The sequence below is a fragment of the Pleurodeles waltl genome, chromosome 3_1, assembly GCF_031143425.1.
Source record: "Pleurodeles waltl isolate 20211129_DDA chromosome 3_1, aPleWal1.hap1.20221129, whole genome shotgun sequence".
Lineage (NCBI taxonomy): Eukaryota > Metazoa > Chordata > Amphibia > Caudata > Salamandridae > Pleurodeles > Pleurodeles waltl.
Window position 1 is genome coordinate 1,341,818,020 of NC_090440.1, and position 20,986 is coordinate 1,341,839,005.

At 46.6% G+C, this 20,986-nt stretch overlaps 1 protein-coding gene across 2 annotated transcripts in view; it reads left to right on the forward strand.

Annotated features, from left to right (window-relative positions):
- KMT2A (lysine methyltransferase 2A) overlaps positions 1-20,986 on the forward strand; it is a 1,244,888-nt gene that overhangs the window by 1,051,202 nt on the left and 172,700 nt on the right. For both annotated transcript variants that reach the window (XM_069224744.1, XM_069224745.1), the window contains exon 27: positions 16,079-20,381. In XM_069224744.1, coding sequence (XP_069080845.1) covers positions 16,079-20,381 — 4,303 coding nt within the window. The remainder of the gene's footprint in view (positions 1-16,078; positions 20,382-20,986) is intronic.

Here is a 20,986-nt window from a genome sequence, read left to right on the forward strand (position 1 = left end):
GCTCTGAGATGATTTTCGTCTCGAGTTGAGCTCCGGCCTCCTTTAAGCCTTCCCACCTATCCCTCTTCTGCCCAGAGTTCTCAAGAAAATCAAGTACAACCGGGCCCAAGTTATCTTGGTGGCTCCGGACTGGGCTCGAAGAGTGTGGTATCCAGAGCTATTGAGCATGTCCATCGATCCTCCACTCAGAGACTGCCTCTTCGGCGGATCTTCTGTCGCAGCAGCAGGGGATGTGTCTCCATCCGAACCAGTCCAACCTTCGCCTTCATGCGTGGAGATTGAGCAGCAACATTTGACGGCATTTTCCCTTCCACCCGAAGTCTGCAATGTTATCTTGGCCGCCAGGCGTCCATCGACTAAAACTGTATATGCCTGTTGTTGGAATACATTTGTGGCATGGTGTACCAACAAATCTGTTGACCCACTTTCTGCCCCTCCGTCAGAGGTTCTTCTGTTAGTTCTTTCTTTAGCCCAGCAGGGCTCTAATTTGGGCAACCTTAAAGGTTATTTGTCTGCCATTTCTGCCTTTCTTAGGCTTCCTGATCAGCCCTCACTCTTTAAATCTCCCATTGTGAGTAGGTTCTTAAAAGGGCTCACCCACTTATTTCTTCCCACTCCGTTTATCATGCCTCAGTGGGATCTTAATCTTGTACTTACTTACTTGATGTATACCCCCTTTGAGCCAATGCATAATTGTCCCTTGCGGCTCTTCACATTCAAAACTATCTTTCTGGTCGCTATCACCTCTGCTCGCAGGGTGAGTGAGCTTCGGGCCCTTTCTTCAAAGCCTGCATACTTGTCTGTACACCCTGACAAAGTGGTGTTACGCACTAGAGCTTCCTTCTTTCCTAAGGTGGTTACACCATTTCATGTAGGCCAGTCCATCACTTTGCCTACTTTCTACGCACCCCCACATCCTTCCCATGAGGAGGAGAGACTCCACTGTCTGGACCCAAAAAGAGCGTTGGCATTTTACCTCAATCATACTAAAGATTTCCGGGTGGACGATCAACTCTTTGTTGGCTATGTGGGTGCGAAGAAAGGGAAGGCAGTGCAAAAGCATACCATATCTCGATGGGTGCTTCTTTGCATCAAACTTTGCTACGCTTTGGCTGAGAAGCAACCTCCTGAAGGCTTGCGTGCTCATTCTACCAGAGCAACTGCTGCTTCCACTGCATTAGCACGCGGAATTCCTGTCCTGATATCTGTCAGGCAGCTATGTGGGCATCCCTGCACACGTTTGCTAAGTATTACTGCCTGGATAGTCCGGTCCGTAGAGACGGCTACTTTGGTCGTTCGGTGCTGCAGGACTTTCTAGTATGATCTTGGTTCGCAGCCCACCACCGAGGATGGCATTGTTTGGGTATCTATTCTAAGGTAAGGAATCTGCAACTAGAAGTCTCTATCAGATGTACAAGTTACTTACCTTTGGTAACGAAATATCTGATAGAGACATATTCTAGTTGCAGATACCTTACCCGCCCATCCGTCCTCCCCGCTTGTAAACTGATTTCTAGGGACAGGGATTCCCTCTTTCAGGTCCTTAGCTCTGGCGCACCAACCTCCGTGTTCTTAGCGGCTCTGTGCTCTGGCGTGGAAAGTCGTTGAAAGAAATTGACGTCACTGTGCGAGGGCTGCTTCTATGAACTACTCCCGACATCATCACGGTGTCCACGACGCCTGCGGAGTCGACCGACGCCACCTACCGACGCGCAAGGGTATTGCTAAAAAAAAAATCTCTGGATCCAATCTGACGCCTGGGGGAAAATTCGAAGTTAAGGATGCTGCAACTAGAATATGTCTCTACCAGATATTTTGTTACTGAAGGTAAGTAACTTGTACATTACTCTTGTATTGGTCCTGACTTTGTTTGCCTTTTTCATTAAACAAAGAAAAATATTTTAGTACAGTTCAGAAAATAAACTTAAAAGAAAGTTGTGTGCTTTAGAAAGAGACCGCTTTTTAGTTCTACCATGTCCTCAGGAAACAACCCCAACATGCACTGCTGCAAATTCCGCAAACTGGTTGCAAAAGAATTAATGCTGTTTTTTTTCACCACTGCACATTGTATAATCTGCCCCTGGCTGATGTGTTTGTACTGTAATGTGTTTGAGCAGTCTCGCCCTTGTCATCTGCCCCACACAGCTCTGTGGGCTCCAATGGAGACAGGGGGTACTCGGAATTCGGTCTGCCAGCAGGTAAGTACCTGTGGCTCGGAGTGCAGAACGGGGAGGTTAGAGGAGCACTGGAGAGGGCCCCAAGTAGGCACCAATCCCACACCCTCAGCGTCACTGGGGCGGCTGGGAGAAAACAGGGCATCGGGTTTCCAGTGAAACTCTGAGGGGGACACCGGGGGTCACTCAGGCGCTGCAGGCGAGGTCCGGGTGGATGTCTTGAGCACACCACTGGTCAGACAGGGAAGAGGGCCACCTGTTGATCGTCGCTGCACCGGGTGTCGATTTTTCCAAGGCCTGTGGGCTGCGGGTGCAGTAGGTCTTTGGCGTTGGTTATCTTCGTCCAGGGCAGTCGCGGTCAGGGGGTCCTCGGGATTCCCTCTGCAGGGGTTGCTGTGGAGGTGTGTAGAGGTCAACCCAGGGAGGGCACTTGGTCGCCTGGGGGTCCTCTCTGGTTGGTTGGGCCACCTGGACTCGGGCCGTGGGTGTCGGCTGCAGAGTGGTTAGGACTCAAGCTTCTGGAATGAGGTGGGAGTCCTTCACAGGAGGTTTCTTCTTCTGTTCTTCTTTGGACAGGGCCGCTGTCCACAGGAGTTCTTGAGCCTCTGTGATGCAGACAGCCCTCTGGAGGTTTTTCTGAAGACGCTGGACCTGCAGGACACGTCGCCTTTCTTCTGCAGGCTCTTTGAAGCAGGAGATGGGCCAGTAGGGCTGAGGCCAAGTCAGTTGTTGTCTCCTTTCCTTCTCTTCCGGGGTTTCCACTAAGCAGTCCTTCTTGTGAGGTCGTCGGGAATCTGACTAGCTAGCTTGGTTCAGGGAGCCCTTAAATACAAGACTTAGGGGTGTTTTTAGGGTTAGAGGGCAGTAGCCAATGGCTACTATCCCTCAGGGTGGCTACACCCTCCTGGTGCCCACTCCCATCCCTATTGGCCATGATCCTCCGAACCAAGATGGAGGATTCTGAAAGGAGGGGGTCACTTCAGCTCTGGACACCTTAGGCGTTGTCCTGGCTGAGGTGGTGACTCCTCCTTGTTTTTTCTAAGTATACCTCTTGACTTGCTGCCTAAAGTGGGGCTTTGTCCGGGGTCTGGGCATCTCCACTGGCTGGAGTACCTTGGAGCATTGTAACACGAAGCCTGAGCCTTTGAGGCTCACCGCTAGGTGTTACAGTTCCTGCAGGGAAGAGGTGTGAATCACTTCTGCCCAGTGCAGGCTTTGCTTTTGGTCCCAGAGAGCACAAAGGCTCTCATCCCATGGGGTCAGAAACTCACCTCTCAGTGGCAAGCTGGCACAGACCAGTCAGTCCTGCACTGAGGGATTGGGTAAAATACAGGGTGCATCTCTAAGATGCCCTCCGTGTACATTTTGTAATAAATCCAACACTGGCATCAGTGTGGGTTTATTATTCTGAGAAGTTTGATACCAAACTTCCCAGTATTCAGTGTAGCCATTATGGAACTGTTGAGTTTGTTTTGACAAACTCCCAGACAATATACTTAAAATGGCCACACTGTACTTACAATGTCTAAGAATGGACTTAGACACTGTAGGGGCATATTGCTCATGCAGTTATGCCCTCACCTGTGTATTGTGCACCCTACCTTAGGGCTTTAAGGCATGCTAGAGGGGTGACTTACCTATGCCACAGGCAGTGTTTTACGTGCATGGCACCCTGAGGGGGGTGCCATGTTGAATTTGTGTTTTTCTACCCACCAACACACACAATATGCAATTGCAGTGTGCATGTGTTAGATGTGGCGTCCCTTAGGGTGGCACAACACATACTGCAGCCCTTAGGGACCATCCCTGGTCACAGGGCCCTTGGTACCACTGGTCCCTTTTACAAGGGACTAATCTGTGTGCCAGAGATGTGCCATTTGTGGAGACAATAGTACAATATTAGTGGAAAAAACCCTGGTGCTGGGGCCCGGTTAGCAAGGTCCCAGCACACTATGTCAATGTCAGCATCAATATCGGGCAAAAAGTGGGGGGGGGGTAACTGCAACAAGGCCCATTTTCCTACAACTACTTCATTTAAAAAAAAACTTTTAATAACGTTTACAATCAATGAAATTAGCAACACAGCTAACAATGCCTCTAGGCCAGAACTTTAATGAGGATTTAATATTTTAGCCAACCTTCAACACCTACAGTTCCTGTAAAAGCCACTATTTGTAAGACTCTATCTTTAAACATGATGTTCAGAGTTTCAATCAGCGAATATGGAGATTTGACAAAATTACCCCTCAGTACATTTATGAAACTCGTCAGCTTTTCTGCATACTTCACACAGTATCCCTGCACATCTCACTCTTACTCCTGTCTGTGTCCTTCACTCCAGAGTCTATATTCTGCATTATTTTCTCCCTTTCTCTGCCACTCCCTTTCACTTTCTCTCTCCTTCACACGTTCACTTCCTCCTCTTTTCTGTCTCTCATCTGATTTTCACTTATTGTTCTAGCGTCAACTTTACTGCTCTGTCTTCCTTTTTTCACAGCTCTTCTTTCACTCTTTCGTTTTTGGACACGCACTAGCTCTCCGCCCTCCCCAAGGATTACTTAGAAGAGCGCTGCTCCTGTTTGCACATCAGCCTCTTGAAGGGAACGCTACATATAAACTGGAAAGATTCGACTTTACTCTTTAGACAGATGTAGGGAAATGGAAACATGAAACGTGTGGCAGCTCCTCATCCAGGGTGGGAAGCCATCAGCAGAGTCCAACTGCTGCAAACTGGGTGAATGCACATCTTTTTGAAAATGTAATTGTAAGAGTCGCCTCACATATCTGCTTACATTTTGATACATAAATCAGAAAGGTGCAATAGCTTGTAGGAAATATATAATGTTTACTGCTAATTATTCTGATTCAGGCATGTGAATCTATGAAAGATAGCCCAATACTGGAGAAGAAAATAAGTTACCTACCTGTAACTGTGGTCCTCCAGTATTAGTATCTTTCATAGATTCACATGCGACCCACCCTCCTCCCAAGAGAGACTCATCTCATGTCTTGTTGTTCTATACATCACTTGTGCTAGAAAATCTGAGAGACTGGAGCCTCTGTGGTGAGGGATCTAAAGGGTTCTGTTGCTTGATTGGCTGGACGCGTCTGTGGTCATTACATGTTCCGGGTTTTGATTTAGGAAGGAGAGACCCTTGGAGATGTGTGATGTCTTTGATCACCATTTCATGGCCTGCTTCGTTAGTGGGGTTGTTTGAACCATGTTGTTGAAAGATCCATTGATTTGAACTCACTGGTTGTCTAATTTTCTTGAGGGCTGGGGGTTTTTTGGCTGCTACTGCTCAAACAGCCATTTCTTGAGATGTCTCCTGAAGGTAAGGAGGTCCTTGGTCTGATGCAGGTGGGTGGGACGAGTGTTCCACGTCTTGGCGACGAGCTGCGAGAGTAATCTGCCCACTTCCATATCTCTTGCACCTGGGGAGATATCGCTGGTGAGCGTGTACCGCCTTGCTTGTTGTAGTCATGCATGCTTGTGGTGTTGTCGGTTTGGATCAAAACTGATGAGTCCTTGATCTTGGTTAGGAAGGATTTGAGCGCTAGGAAGATGGCTTTTAATTCTAGCAATTTGATGTGGAGCCAAGACCTTAGTGAACACTCGAGGAGCTGATCTCAGACCGAATAGTAATAGTTTGAATTGGTAGTAGGTGTCAGCTACCTTGAAGCGTAAGAATTTCCTGTGGCTGGGGTGAATAGGAATATGAAAATAGGTGTCTTGGAGATCTAAGGCTGTCATGTGATCCCCTTGATTGAGCAATTGTAATGCATCCTGAAGAGTGACCATATGGAATAATTGTTTTTTTTTTTCCAGGAATTTGTGCAGTTGTCAAAGATCTAAGAAGGGGCGCCAGTCTCCTGTCTTGTTCCAAATGAGAAAGAAGTAAGGGTAGAAACTGGTTCCCCCCTGGGACTCCAGTAACATCTCTATTGCTCCCTAGTCCATCATTGTGGTCATCTGTAAAAGGAGCTCCATCAAGTGAGGAGGTGGGGGTCCTCGCGGTGGTACATCTGGAGGTGTTTGTTGGAATCCCAGGGATGCACTCTGGTGATATCGAGAACCTATTGGTCTGAAGTGATCTGGGACCATTGATAGGAGAAGCTGGGCACTCTGTCCCCTATCTGAGTATTGTAATAGGGGTTGGTGGCTGGCACCTGGTGGAGGACAGTGCTTTGTGGATGTGTCCTTGTCCTTATAGGAAGACTTTCTCTGGTGGGATGTCTGTAGGCTGCCGCTGGCGGTTGTCTATAGGGTTGTTGTTGCTGTTGTGTGGTGGCTGTATGAAACTGGCTTTGATAAAGCTGGTATTGCCTATATTTGTGTAGATCTCCTCTGTAGGAGTAAAGTCCCCTACCTCTTGCTCCTCAAAAGGGCTGCCTTCTGAATTGTAGGATACCCAAAAATCTGCCCGTCTCTGTGTCTGTCTTCATCGTTTGTAGTGCCTCATCTACATGCTTCCTGCACAGGAGTTCTCCATCGAATGGCATGTCTAGAACCCTCAATCTGAACTTGTGGGTGGAATGAAGTGGCTTTTTAGCCTACCCTGGCGTCTTAGTATTGCAGCTCCGGCTAGCTGTCGAAAGCATGTGGAGGAGAAATCTATGGTACAATTTGTGATCTCATCGGAGATCTTCTCTCCCTCTTGTAGGATGTTCTGCGCTTCAGATCTAGCATCCTCAGGAAGGAGATCGATAAATTGGGAGATGTCCGACCACATCTGGTGGCCGTATCGTCCTAGGATTGCCAATGAGTTTTCTGCTCTGACCTTTGTAGCTGCCATTGTGGAGAATTTCTTTCCTATGGCATCTAGGTGCCTTCCTTCCTTATCCGGGGGTGCGGAAAGCAGAGAGGATGGGTTTCTGGACCTCTGTTGGGCTGCCTAAGTTATCACAGAGTTGGGTTTTGGCTGACCAGTCAAACAAGCTGGTGACTTTTCTGGGTCTTGTACTTTTTATCAAATCTGTGAAGTACCGCTGGTATCGAGGATGGGGTCTGCATAACTTTAAGGCCCTCTTCCCAGATAAAATCTACAATCGGGATTGCGCAAACTGACTTTCTGGTATCTTCTTGAAAGTCATAAAGAAAGCAATCTGATTGTTTTGTGAAAGTGGGAAGCTGGAACCCAATACTGTGTACTGTGGCAGAGAGTCTACTAGTGGTGGAGTAGAGGGGGGTGGTGTCTGTTTTTGGTAGCCGTCCCATTCATTGAGGAGTGAGGCGGTGTCCTGAATCTCACTTTCTTCCTGGTCCTCATCCAAGGAATGCGGATCATCTTTGGGAGGTGAAGAGGGAGGTGGCAATGGTGTTGCAGGTACCTGGAACTCTGACAAATGATCCCTGGTAGAAGGACTTAACAGCAGTGGTTGTTGAAGTGATGTTCCTGGTAGTGGAGTTGCTGATCATGGTGGTAGGAATCTATTGTTGTAATCTTGCATCATATGCTGCGAATTGGCAATCAGTGACACTGGCATCTGCACTGTTGGTTCTTGTTGTTGTGAACTTGTCATGTTGATCACTAAACGACTCATGAACATACAAGTGTTCATACTGCTGGTCTTTCTCATCATCTTCCTGGCATTTAATTTGTAAGTCCGAAAGACTACGAGCCACTGCAAACAACCCCTCATCAGAATATTCCTCTTCATTTTCCTCCTCATCAAGAAGATTTTCTGGAGGTGCAGGCGATATTTGACTGGGTGACATATGTGACGGTAGTAATGTCGCAAGTGGATTTAAGCCTTACAGTTATTAATGTTAAGGGTAGAAAAGACTGTTTTGCTGAATGAATTGCCATAGACAGTGTTGGCGTTGACAGTGTGCCTGCAAGATATAAATGGGCCGTCTTCTACTGTCTTCAATGGTGTTTCCATCTACAGTGTTGCTGTGGACGTAGTTGTCGTCTTTGGAGCTGCCGTCAACTGAGCTTATGTCGTCGGTATGTATGTTGTTGTTGGGGCCGTCGACGGTATCAGCGGCAACAATTTAAAAGGCTTTGGTGTAGTTGATTTTCTTTCCGACATCGACAGGCATGATGTTGCGGAGTGGAACCAATATTGGAGAATCACAGTTACAGGTAAGTAAATTATTTTCTTTCTTGTTAATAGGTATGTTCGTTTGAAAAACTGCTTTACCAACATTTGAAAAAATGTGTTGTTTTATATTTCAGTAACTTATTTAGGGATGATACTTTTCATTTAATACAGAATGGTGCCTATTAGTACAGTGCTTTGGGAATTACTTTCACCTCTGCTACTTTGTAGCAAATGTGCTTATGATGTTGCGCTTGGGTGTTCAAGTAATATATTTGCACACACAATTCCACAACTAACTATTCCAATACAACCCACATATTTCCACTACACACCACATACACCCACTACACTTCAAATCAAAACACGTAGGTAAAAGACCGTCATTTACAGCATCAGTAGCTCTAACTCTCACAGATGCTAGACCTTTTGCCTTGCAAATGCTTGTCTAAATTGGTCTCAGATTTATTCTTTGAGTGTCTTATTTTACGCCTCTGTGAGAAAAACAAATGCTTAACACTACTCCTTGATAAGCCTAACTGCTCACCCACACTACCACAAAAAGAGCACAAGACTTATCTATTTCTGTCTTTGCAAGCCTTTGGGTATCCTCTGGACTTTCTGCACAGTGTGCTTCATTTTAATGCACTGTATAGAGAGCCAGCTTCCTACAGTTGGACATTATCCAACATGGTGATTGTCTGGAGTTCATCACTACACCTCCAAACATCCCACAAACGCAAACTCTCTATAGAACATCAAAATCTGCTCAAAGAGGAGGTGCAGGTTCTGATGCTTAAAGGAGCCATGGAGCCCGTCCCTCTTCAGCATCAACGTTTGGGGGTGTACTCTCTATACTTTCTATTCCCCAAAAAAGATACATCACTACAGCCCATTCTAGACATCAGACCTTTAAGTCACTACAAACTATCAGAGCACTTTCACATGGTCACCCCCCAGGATGTGATCTCACTTCTCCAATAGGGCGACCTTATGTCAGCACTGGACTTAAAAGGTGCCTACTTTCACGTTCCCTTCCAAAAAACTCTATCAGTTCAAGGTGCTCCCATTCGGAGTCACTACCACACCCAGTGTGTTCACCAAGTGCCTTGCAGTAGTAGCAGCACACCTATGCAGGCAGAACATTCATTCCTTCCTGTATCTGGGCGACTCGTCATCAAAGCCAGTACACTTGTTCTGTGTCACCAACACACTCAGATTACCTTAGGTCTTCTACATCAACTAGGACTTCCCATCAACATTCAGAAATCACATTTTCAACCTTTACAGACTGAGCCATACTTAGGGGTGATTCTCAGCACACAAGTGGGATTAGCCTACCCAAACGCAGCCAGGAATCAAAACATCCAAATGCTTCTACTACAATTTCAACCCAAGTCAAAACAGTTATGTGACTCTTAGGCGTGATGGGATTGTGTATTGCCATAGTGCCACATGCTCGACTACATATGTATCCGCTTCCTGAATGTCTTCTGCTCCAGTGGTCTGTCACAGGGTCACTCTCTGCATGGGTGGAACACACACAAGCTGTGAAAGAGAAGGCTGTTTCTCGACTGTTCCACAGATCATTTTCACAGCAGAGACGTCCCTTACAGGATGAGGTGCTCACCTACAGGATTTCACAGTTAATGGTTTCTAGGACACCAAACACCAGTTTGTGCCCATCAATTACCTAGAGCCTTCAAGCTGTTCATCTAGCATTGAAAGAATTTCTAACTCTCCTTATAGGCAAGGTTGTCTTAGTTCAGACGGACAACACAACAGCCATGTCCTGTCTACAAAAACGGGAGGGGGCACACTCTCTACAGTTATCACGCCTATCTCAGACTATTTGGCATCGGGCAATGCATCCCAACATACATCTGTTAGCAAACAGCTCTCAGGGACGGACAACGACTTTGCTGACCTCCTCAGCAAGATACGGCAACAAGTCCACGGGTGGGAACTCCACCCCCAAGTCCTCCTCCCATACTTCCACAAGCAGAGGTTTCCACATAGAGACCTGTTTGCAACCGTAAACACCGCAAAATGCCAGACTTCACCTCCTGGTTCCCACATCCACTATCCAAGGTCAGTGCTCTATGGATGAACTGGTTAGGGATATTTGCCTACGCTTTTCCACCTCACACTGCTTGAGCTCTCTGTCGTTCCCCATAAGAAGCTTCACCTTAACCCGACCCTTCTCACTCCATGGGGAAATCAGGCATCTAAATCCAGAGGAACTAAACCTTGCGATTTGTCTCCTGAGGTCATAGAATTCAGTTACTTCAATCTTCCACCTGAATGACCATTCTCAAGGAACCATGTAGACCTACAACTAGAGCCTGCTACGCAGCAAAGTGGAAAAGATTTTGTCTTCTACATCCACACTATAAACACTTTGCTCCACTTTGCTCCACTTGATGCAATTGTGCAAAACATTGTTTGTTACTGTCTCCATTTACAGCTCTCTGGACTTGCCTACATTTAAGTACACTTACATTTAACTGCAGTGGCTGCCTATCTAGAAAACAGGCAACACTTATCTTAGCTCAAAGTACCAGTTATTAAGGCATTTATGGAATGCCTTAAAAGAGTAATTCAACTCAGGGTTCCACCTGCATGGAATCTCCGTTGTAGAAAAGTGTCACTTTTCTGGCATAGTTACCCCAACTTTTTGCCTGATGTCACTGTGTTTGGACTGTAGTTCACTGGGATCTTGCTAACCAGGACCCCAGTGACTGTGCTATCTCCCCTAATGTTGTTGGTTACTTTTCACACCCACACTAGACTTATGGGTCCACTATTTGAAGCATGACATAACTGCCCCTTCGATTTTCTATCTTGAAATGTCGCTTATTTGGTGGCCATTACTTCACTTAGGCGTGTCAGTGAGCTCCAGGCATTAACCTTGGAAGAAACTTTCAAGTTGGCCCTCACACCAACCCAAAATTGCTTACAAAGATAGTTTTCTCTTTCCACCTCAACCAGTCAGTTGAATTACCTGTTTTCTTTCTTCAACCAGATTCAGCTGTGGAAAGAGCCCTCCATACTCTAGATGTAAAAAGAGCCCTAATGTATTACATTGACCGAACCAAAGATTTCTGTAAAACCAAGCAACTCTTTCTTGCTTTTTTGCCCCCTCACAAAAGAAAGCCCATATCTAAATGAGGCATTTCTAGGCCGACAGTTAAATACATTCAGACACTGTAGGAAAGTAGCACCTTTCTGACATAGTTTCCCCCACTTTTTGCTTGGTGTCAGTATGTTTAGACTTCAGTACACTGGGATCCTGCTAACCAGGACCCTAGTGTCAGTGTTCTTTCCCCTAAGTTTAGTTGGTAAGTAACTTTTACACTCCACAATTGGCATAGTGGTGCACCCATTTAAGTCCCTGGTATGATACTTGGGTACCCAGGGCATTGGGGCACCAGGAGTCCCCCATGGGCTCCAGCATGTATTGTGTCACCCATGGTGGGACTCATTCAAACTGTGACTGTATGCCTGCTCTTGCAGCCTGTGTGAAATGGTGCATGCACATTTCACCCCAGATATAAACCTCTGCTTTAGAAATAGGTGTCTCTGGGCTGGGGGTTCCTCTGAGTGCCACCAGACTTCTTTGAAGGGCACATTTGGTGCCCGCCTTGCATAAAATGGTTTACTCTAAATGCAGGAGCCCCTGGCTCCTAATCTGGGGCAAAACAACACAAAGGACAGAGAAGTGACCACCCCCTGTCTAGCTTCTCCCCGAGGGAGGTGCCCAGACCTCTGCCAGGTGGCCACTTGATTCTGCCATCTTAGAAATAAGATGAGCAGAGGCCCCTAGGAGCATCTGACTGGTAAGTCCAGCAGAGCGACATCCTTATCTCTGCCTCCCCCCACCTCTGATATGTGGGTCACTGTAGTAAGTGTCTAACCCCCTTCTTGGGTAGTTAAGGACTCCCACAAGGGTGGGGACCCTAGATTTGTCTGGGGATTCGTCTCTGGAACCTTCAGAAGACTGTTCTGCAAGACACTTCTGTAACCTGAACACTAGAACAGCTGCTGGACATCCCCGGGACTCCAGACAAGACTGCACTTAAAAGGAGGACTTCTACTGCAACTTTGTCCCCTTTGCATTGCAAGGACTCTGTAACCTCCGTGGCCATGCATCTTCCAGAGTCACAAGGTGTAGGAAAATGGCCCTTGTTGCAGTTATACTACCACTTTTTGCCTGATATTGATGCTGATTTGACTGAGAAGTGTGCTGGGACCCTGCTAACCAGGCCCCAGCACCAGTGTTCTTTCACTAAAAATGTACCATTGTTTCCAAAATTGGCTCACCCCTGGCACACAGATAAGTCCCTTGTAAAAGGAACCAGTGGTACCAAGGGCCCTGTGGCCAGAGAAGGTCCCTAAGGGCTGCGGCATGTGTTGTGCCACCCTAAGGGACACCTCACCTAACACATGCACACTGCCATTGCAGATTGTGTGTGTTGGTGGGGCGAAAACTGCAAAGTCGAAATGGTATCCACTTAGGGTGCCATGGACGTAAAACACTGCCTGTGGCATAGGTAAGTCACCACTCTAGAAGGCCCTAAGGCAGGGTGCACTCAACCACAGGTGAGGGCATAGCTGCATGAGCAATATGCCCCTACAGTGTCTAAGTCCATTCTTAGACATTGTAAGTACAGCATGACCACATTAAGTATATGGTCTGGGAGTTTGTCAAAACGAACTCCATAGCTCCATAATGGCTACACTGAATACTGGGAAGTTTGGTATCAAACTTCTCAGAAAATTAAATCCACACTGAGGCCAGGGTTGGATTTATAAAAAAAAATGCACCCAGAGGGCATCTTAGAGATTCCCCCTGTATTTTACCGAATCCTTCAGTGCAGGACTGACTGGTCTGTGCCTGCCTGCCACTAAGATGAGTTTTTGACCCCATGGGGTGGGAGCCTTTGTGCTCTCTGGGACCAGAAACACAGCCTGCACTGGGTGGTGGTCCTTCACACCTCCCCCCTGCAGGAACTGTAACACCTCCTAGGCAGGGTTTCTGCCTGCACTTAGGAAAGCAAGAAAGAATCTCCCTTGGAGTGAAGGAGTCACTCCCCTGAATCTGCAGGCACTTCAACGTCGACGACCGGTTTGTGGATCCTGCTCTCCCATTGATTCTCCAAGGCTTTACAACACAGGTGGTGGTTCTGTGGCCGTCCAGAGGTCTGACCTGTCGTCTTTGCAACTGAGAAGTCTGTGGTCCCTCTCTGAAGCTGCCTGGCTGTAAGCCCTGTACACCACATCTGTATGCTGTTGCCAAGATTGGTTGGCTTTTCAGTCTGAAGACCTCCTAACCCTAAGAAGCCCCAGCCTCCAGTACTACACTGCTCCAAGAATGATGTCCTCTCTGCAGCTCCTGCGACAGGGCGCCCGCTTTGCTGTGCTGCTGCTGCCAGAGGGTGCCACTGGGGACTCCCAACGACTCCTGTTGGCTCTCCTGCTTGCTGAGTGCCAGCCCTGACTTACCTAGAAAGGTAGAGTCTACTGGACCTTGCTGATCCCCAAAATTCTGCAACAATGTGCATCGCTTTCTTGCATTGCCAAGGTTTGTTGGTTGTACTGCTGACCACGGATCCGTCTGCAATCTGTTGACCAGCGTGTGACAGCTTGTGGATGAATCCTGGGATCCTCCTGCATCGCCTGGACTCCATAGCTGCACTTCTTTGACCACCATGCAACTGAAAAGAATCTCCGAGAAGTGTGGGCATTGCCCCCTACATTGTCTTGGCGTCCCTGGGTAGTCTGGACATTGTCCCCTCTTTCCTTAGATCCTCTTCTTCCGGATTCCATGCCTGGGTTCCACTGACCTGGTCCACGGGTCACGACATCAACAGGACAATCGAGTTCCTCACTGATTTCAGCTGGAGGTTCCGGCACAACTTCACCCTTGTGCACCTGGGCTCCCTGGTGTAAGTACTCCACTTCCCTGGGTATCTATGGGTGGGGGCACTCTTGAACCTCCCATGTCCCAACGGGTTTCCTCGGGGTCCTCTGGGAAGGGTCCTAAAACTTGAAAACTCCAATCAGGACTTCCCCAAGTTATCCTGTGGACACTGACATTGGGGTTCAACTCTGCACCTGGGGAATCCTAGCTCCTTACCTTTTGGTGCTGTAGTCCTAAGGGTCCTTGGGTGGTAGTTTGGGTTGGTAGTGATTTTCACATTCCATTTTTTATTTTTTTAAATAGTTTATGGATTCTCTTGCCCCCACCCCACCCGACCCCAATACAGCACCACCACAATAGGGGCCTGTGTTTTTATGCATTTATTTAACTGTTTCTGAGTAGTTTAGTGTATGTGTTATAATAAATAGTACATTATTTTTCTAACACTGTTGCAGTTCTTTCCTGTTTGTACATCACTGACTGACCTGTGTGGTATCTGCAACTGCTTTACACCCTCATGGATAAAATGTATCTGCTATCCACAGCTACCCTTTGAGATCTCTGGTTATCTACCACCTCTAACCCTATCACTAAGGGTTGCCTGGTCTCAGTACAGGGTTCCTCACCTATAGGTGTACACCATATACTGAGCCAGACTCCTCCAGACATGTTACGCCAAAGCTAAAAGAACTTTACCTACACCTCCTAGGGCACACTCTGCTCATAAATTCATAACTTAGGGGCTTCTATCTCTTGATCTCTTTCCTGGGCTATATCCCAGTAGTTGACATTTGTAAGGCAGCTACATGATATACACCACTCACTTTGACTAAACATTATTGTGTGGATGTTTCAGCACGCCAACAAGCTAATGTAGGCCAGGCAATGTTGCGTACACTTTTCCAAACAACTGCAACACCCACAGGTTAGCCACTGCTTTTTGGAGGGCTCTTCTTTACAATCTGTGCACAGCATGTGTATGTACAGCCAAACATGCCTCGAATGGAATATGTTACTTACTCTGTAAGCCTCTGTTCGTGGCATGTAGTGCTGTAGATCCACATGCGCCCACCCTCTTCCCCCGACACCTGTGGCCACTGCAGTTCCTTTTTACAGTTACATATGCATGGACATCTCTTTACTGGTGCTTATTCTCACTCCATTCTCACCCACCTATGAGAGGTCCAATCTAACAATGGACTCTATGCCCATGTGCATTATCACCAAGGGAAGAGTTGCTTTACCTCGTAACTCGAAAGGCTTTTTCTGGAGGAAAAAAAAAAACAGCTTGCACACATCTGGACCCAACACTAGATGGCAGAAGTATGCACGGCATGTGAATCTGCAGCACTACATTCCACAAACAGATGCTTATGGAGTAAGTAATAAATTCCTTCTGCAGTGTCGGTATCTTTCATAGATTGAAATGCAACCTCCACTCCTCCCAATTCATTAGACTACAAATTATTTCTTTTGAAAGGCTTTAAAATCTGACTGTTTTCGCCTCTGTTGGGAGTTGAAGATATGTCACACCATCTCATTGGCTAGACTTCGTCACTTAGTGAGGTTGACTGACTGAATATAGTCTGGCTATTTCAGTTTTATGTAAGTGTACGTATGCACTGCAGTGTTAATATTCACTATAAGCTTGATGCTGGGGATTATTCAAGCTGTAGTTACACGTAGGTATATTTTCTTATGTCCTCTGGTACAAAAGCCACAGCATTCAGCTTGTACCCTTTTTTAGCTACTACAGTGATATGTAATTCACTTTTGTTAGTGTCTCAACGGGTGGGAAGATTGATTTGCAGCACTGTTGGGAAAGCTATATAGGGCTTTACTGCTGCCTTTTTGATTGTTGTAATCGAATTTGATTTGTTATGAAAATTGTATTGCTCTGTTTCACAACTTTTACTTTCTGCTTGTCTTCCTTTAGGCAGCCACACGTCTGTCACCCATGAGATTGTAACAGTAGGTGATCCCTTGCTGTCTTCTGGCCTTCGAAGCATTGGCTCCAGGAGACACAGTGCCTCCTCCACTTTACCTCAGCAGCCCAAGCAACGAGTGACCCCCCCTAACGGGGCTAGAAGTGCACCATTGCAACAGAGTGAATCATCAGTGCCTGCCGTTACTTTGAAACAGGGTGTACCTGTGGTGCCTGCCATCACAGTCTCAGCTGACGATTTGATAAATGTGAAAAGCACAGTGAACCTTCCAGAAACACTTCTTTCAACAATCCCAAGAATTTTAGGGCACAGCAGTTCAACCTCATCAAACAGTTCAAAAGCAACCATGGTGTGTGGAAGTAAAGCTGGCCCTTTGGACACTTTAAAGTGTGTGGAAACTACATATTCTTGTGCTCTGACAGTGGCCCCAAGCTGCCTTTCTAGTAAATCAGAAAAGGCCAAGGGATCCAGTGTGAAGACATCTGATCTTTCCTCTTCTGGCTTGACTTGTAAAACTCCTGTTCTACAATTTGCCACGACCACCACAGACCCCAGTCTCTCTAAAACCGGAACATGTGCAGACTCTGCTTCGGCTTCCTTTAATTCCAAAGATACATTGCCTTTCGCACCATTGCGCTTCACTGATGCAAAGAAAGAGAATGAGCAATGCAAAGACTCATCACTTGCTGACAAATCACAATCAGATCCAGCTCCTAAAATGGAAGGCCATTCACTTTCTATAGGTAACAGAGGGGGTATATCATTCCTCAGAGACAAGCGGCAGAAGACAAAGAAGCCACTGAAGGAAAGGTTAAGAGAGCAACATTACAGCAAACCTGCCAGCAGTTCCAGCCAGGTATCAGCAAATGAGGGTGGAGAAAGTCTTCATAGCAGGCATGGTGATCAGAATTTATCATCTCAAATGACAAATCAAAGTTCCAGTGTCAGTGATGTTCAGGAAATAGAAGTTGGCTCAAAGTGTCAGGCTGTGCAGGCGGAAGTAAGTTCCAAAGGGTCACCAGAATCTAAAAAACAGACAGTGAAGGTCACTTTATTGCCTTTGAAGATGGATCAGGACAGCCAATCCAGAAGCCCACCTATTGAACAAAGCACAGGGTCTCCGTCCTCCAGGGGAGAACCTGCTAACGTAACCCACCTGTCTGTTTCATCTGGAAGTCATTCAGAAGACACTGTGGACCAGGTTAGCTCAAATGATGGACAGGAGTCTCAAGCCTGCAATACTTATTCGAATCGTTCAGCCCAAGAACACAACACAATGCTTCAAGACAATAGTAAAACACAGGAAGATGGCGCCTTCAAAAGGAGGTATCCACGTCGCAGTGCTCGTGCGAGATCCAATATGTTTTTTGGGTTAACTCCATTGTATGGTGTGAGATCATATGGGGAGGAGGATATGCCATTCTTAAGCAATTCGACTGGAAAGAAAAGAGGGAAGAGGTCAGCTGAAGGCCAGGTGGATGGCGCTGATGACCTAAGCACATCCTCAGATGAAGAGGACCTTTATTACTACAACTTCACTCGCACCGTCATTTCTACCACTGCAGAAGAAAGGCTCCGCTCACATACTTTGTTCCGCGAAGAGGAGCAATGTGAAGTTTCCAAAATTCCTCAGCTGGACGGTGTGGATGATGGAGCGGAAAGTGACACCAGCCTAACGATCATAACTGGCAAAGTTAATCAAGGAACCAAAAGAGGAAGTAAAGAAAATGGCACAAGCACCCTGAAACTCGAGCAGTCAGATGAGGCTGGCGAAAAGGTTCATGTGACCAAAGACTCCACTGCCCACAAACAGCAGGAATCGAAAATTGAAAACTGCCATTCAGTGAGTCGTGTTAAAACACAAAACCAGGAGTCCTTGGATGTTCAGTTGAGTTCTTTAGACTCAAATCGCCGGAGTCAGACTAGTGCATCTTCAGATAAAAATCTTCTCGACACCTACAGCACTGAGCTTCTGAAATCTGATTCAGACAACAATAACAGTGATGACTATGGGAACATTCTTCCTTCAGACATTATGGACTTTGTTCTGAAGAACACTCCTTCCATGCAGGCTTTGGGAGAAAGCCCAGAATCATCATCTTCAGAACTCCTTACACTGAGTGAAGGCTTAGGTCTTGACAATAATAGAGGAAAGGATATAGCACTGTTTGAAGTGTTTTCTCAACAACTGCCGACTTCTGAACCAGGGGACACTGGTGGATCATCTTCTGTGTCTACAGAGGAACAATATGAGCTGCCCTTGGAGCTTCCCTCAGATCTTTCAGTTTTAACAACTCGCAGCCCTTCCATGCCTAGCCAGAACCATAACAGGCTTGCTGTCATCTCAGAGTCACAGATCTCCTCATCCGGAGAGGGATCTATTCTAGCCTTGTCTTCGGCAGAGTCTGGAGAAAAAAGAGTATCTGTTACAGAGAAATCTACTGTCTCCAGCGAAGGCGAGACATCGCTACAGAGTCCTGGAGTAGATTCTACACCAGAAGGCCAAATGACACCAGTCCAGTTTATTGCTAGTCATATGGATTCAGAACACATTACCAGATCCCCAAGTGATCAAACAGAACCAGTACAAACGGCTTCCCAGGATTTGACCAGGAACACACCTACCCCCAGCTTAAATGTGCCAGTGTCTCCTACTGGAGCACTCCAAAATCAGAACTATGTTACAGCCTCTTCAGAAAGCCAAGGTCCTTCTCAGATTTCAAATGCAGACATTCAGACACCTCCACCTCATATCAAATCCACAGAGAAACTTCTTGTGGTCAACCAGAATATTCAACCCTTTTATGTTTTTCTTCCAAATGGTATCACTCAAAAAATTCAACTGACTCCTGCTAGTTCTGCTGGAAACGTCCTGGAAACTGGCCCTTCAGTGCTGAGCCAAGTAGGAGCTGGTCTACCATTAACTACTGGGGTGAATACAGGTATGTCTCCATCTCAAACTTTATTTCCCTCTACAAGCAAAGGATTGCTTCCCATGTCCCACCACCCACATTTACATTCCTTCTCAACTGCTACTCAGACTGGCTTTGCCACAAACATTGGTAGTCCCACTTCTGGTCTGCTCATTGGGGTCCAGGCAGCTCCTGATTCCCAAAACCTGGTATCTGAAGCTAATCAAAGGACTGATCTGGGAGCTTCCACAACTGCTCCAACTCCAAATCTGAACAAGAAAAGGCTAATGTCTCGGAACCACGGGAGAAAGAATAAAAAACTGGCACCCTCTGGACCTGGATCTGGATCTGCCTCTGCCTCTGCTGTGAGCACCTCAGATGTGGTTTCAAACATGACTTTAATCAATTTTACTCCTACCCCACACTCTGGAGGTATACCGACCCACCCAAGTTTGATTGATTTGGGCACTCTGGGTAATGCTGCCTCTCACAGAACGGTGCCCAATATCATTAAGAGATCAAAGACTGGAGTCATGTATTTTGAGCAACAAGCTCTGCTTCCACAGAGTGGTGGGGCTTCTACAGCTATGCCGCCGGGTATCGTCACTCCTGAAGTGGGCCAGCTTGCAGGAGGGTCACTGCCTGTGCTGTCTTCCAGTTCTTCTGTACTGAATGTAGTGTCCGTGCAAGCTACAACAGCTGCTGCATGCGGAGGACCTGTTCCTGGAAATGTTTTGGGTCAGAGTTCAGTGACCTTAGCAAGCCCTGGACTGTTGGGCGCATCCGAACTGGGGTCCATCGGTAATTTGTTAATCAAAGCCAGCCAGCAAGGAGTTGGGCTTCAGGAGCAGCAAATGACTCTATCACCTGGATCCAGTATGTTTACCCGACTTGGCACAGCCCATAGCCCGAGCACAGGTGCCCTAACAGCCACCTCAAGCTTGTGTGTACTGCCTTCAGCACAGGCTGTAGGTTTGACAGTTACTCATTCGACCTCCAGCCATGAAAGTCCCTATCAACTTCACACAGGCAAAATGGGCATGATTACCTCCAATCTTGACCCCACCAGCACATCTCTTGGGCAGATATCAAGGTTTCCACACTTGGCAGATGTTCCAAGCAGCACTGGTATTGATTCCAATAAAATGTCATCTGCGATGCATGCCAGCTCCGCCTCACCAGGTGGCTCACCGTCCTCGGGGCAACAGTCAGCAAGTAGCTCTGCTGTGTGCTCCACTAAACCCAAGCTGGTAATGAAACGAATGCAGCTGCCCTTGGATAAGGGGAATGGGAAGAAGCAAAAGACTCAGCATGCGAGGACCACCTCATCAGAAGTGCATATTCCAGATGCCAAGTTTACTTCCTTCATCACCGTTTCAGGGTAAGAGAGCTTACCCATTTGATTATTAAGTTGGCCTCTCTCTCTTGTTCTTTCTCACTTTCTCTTGATGCCATTGCCTCTTTAGACAGTCCAGAGCATTTCCCACCTTGAAATCTTGGGCACTTTTGCAACTAATTGTGCTCCTTCCTGTACTGTTCTATTAGGGGTGTGGCAAATATGGCTTGTTAAAAATAGAATAAAGCAGTCCCCTTTAAACAGGTATTTCTTATTCAGTTGCCTAAAGAAGCATAGCTGCGAAAGACACATGTATATTTGTAAAGTGCACAGTTAAGAAACAAGGACAGGCATTATTTTAAGCCAAATATACTGCAACCAAGGGGCTTAACTTTGTCAGACTTTAAAATGTGTACCATTTGCTGATAAACTTTCCCTTTAAAAAAACTGTCTTATATTGAAGTGTTTTTATGCTGTGTAGAAAAGTACTCTCTTTTTGGCATGGTTACCCCACTTTTTGCCTGCTCTCAGTACGCTTAGAATGTTTTTCACTGGGATCTCTCCCTCTAAATTTAGTTACCTAGGACTTAGCACACTCCACAATTGGCATACTGGTGCCCCCTTATAAGTCCCTGGTATATGGTACTTAG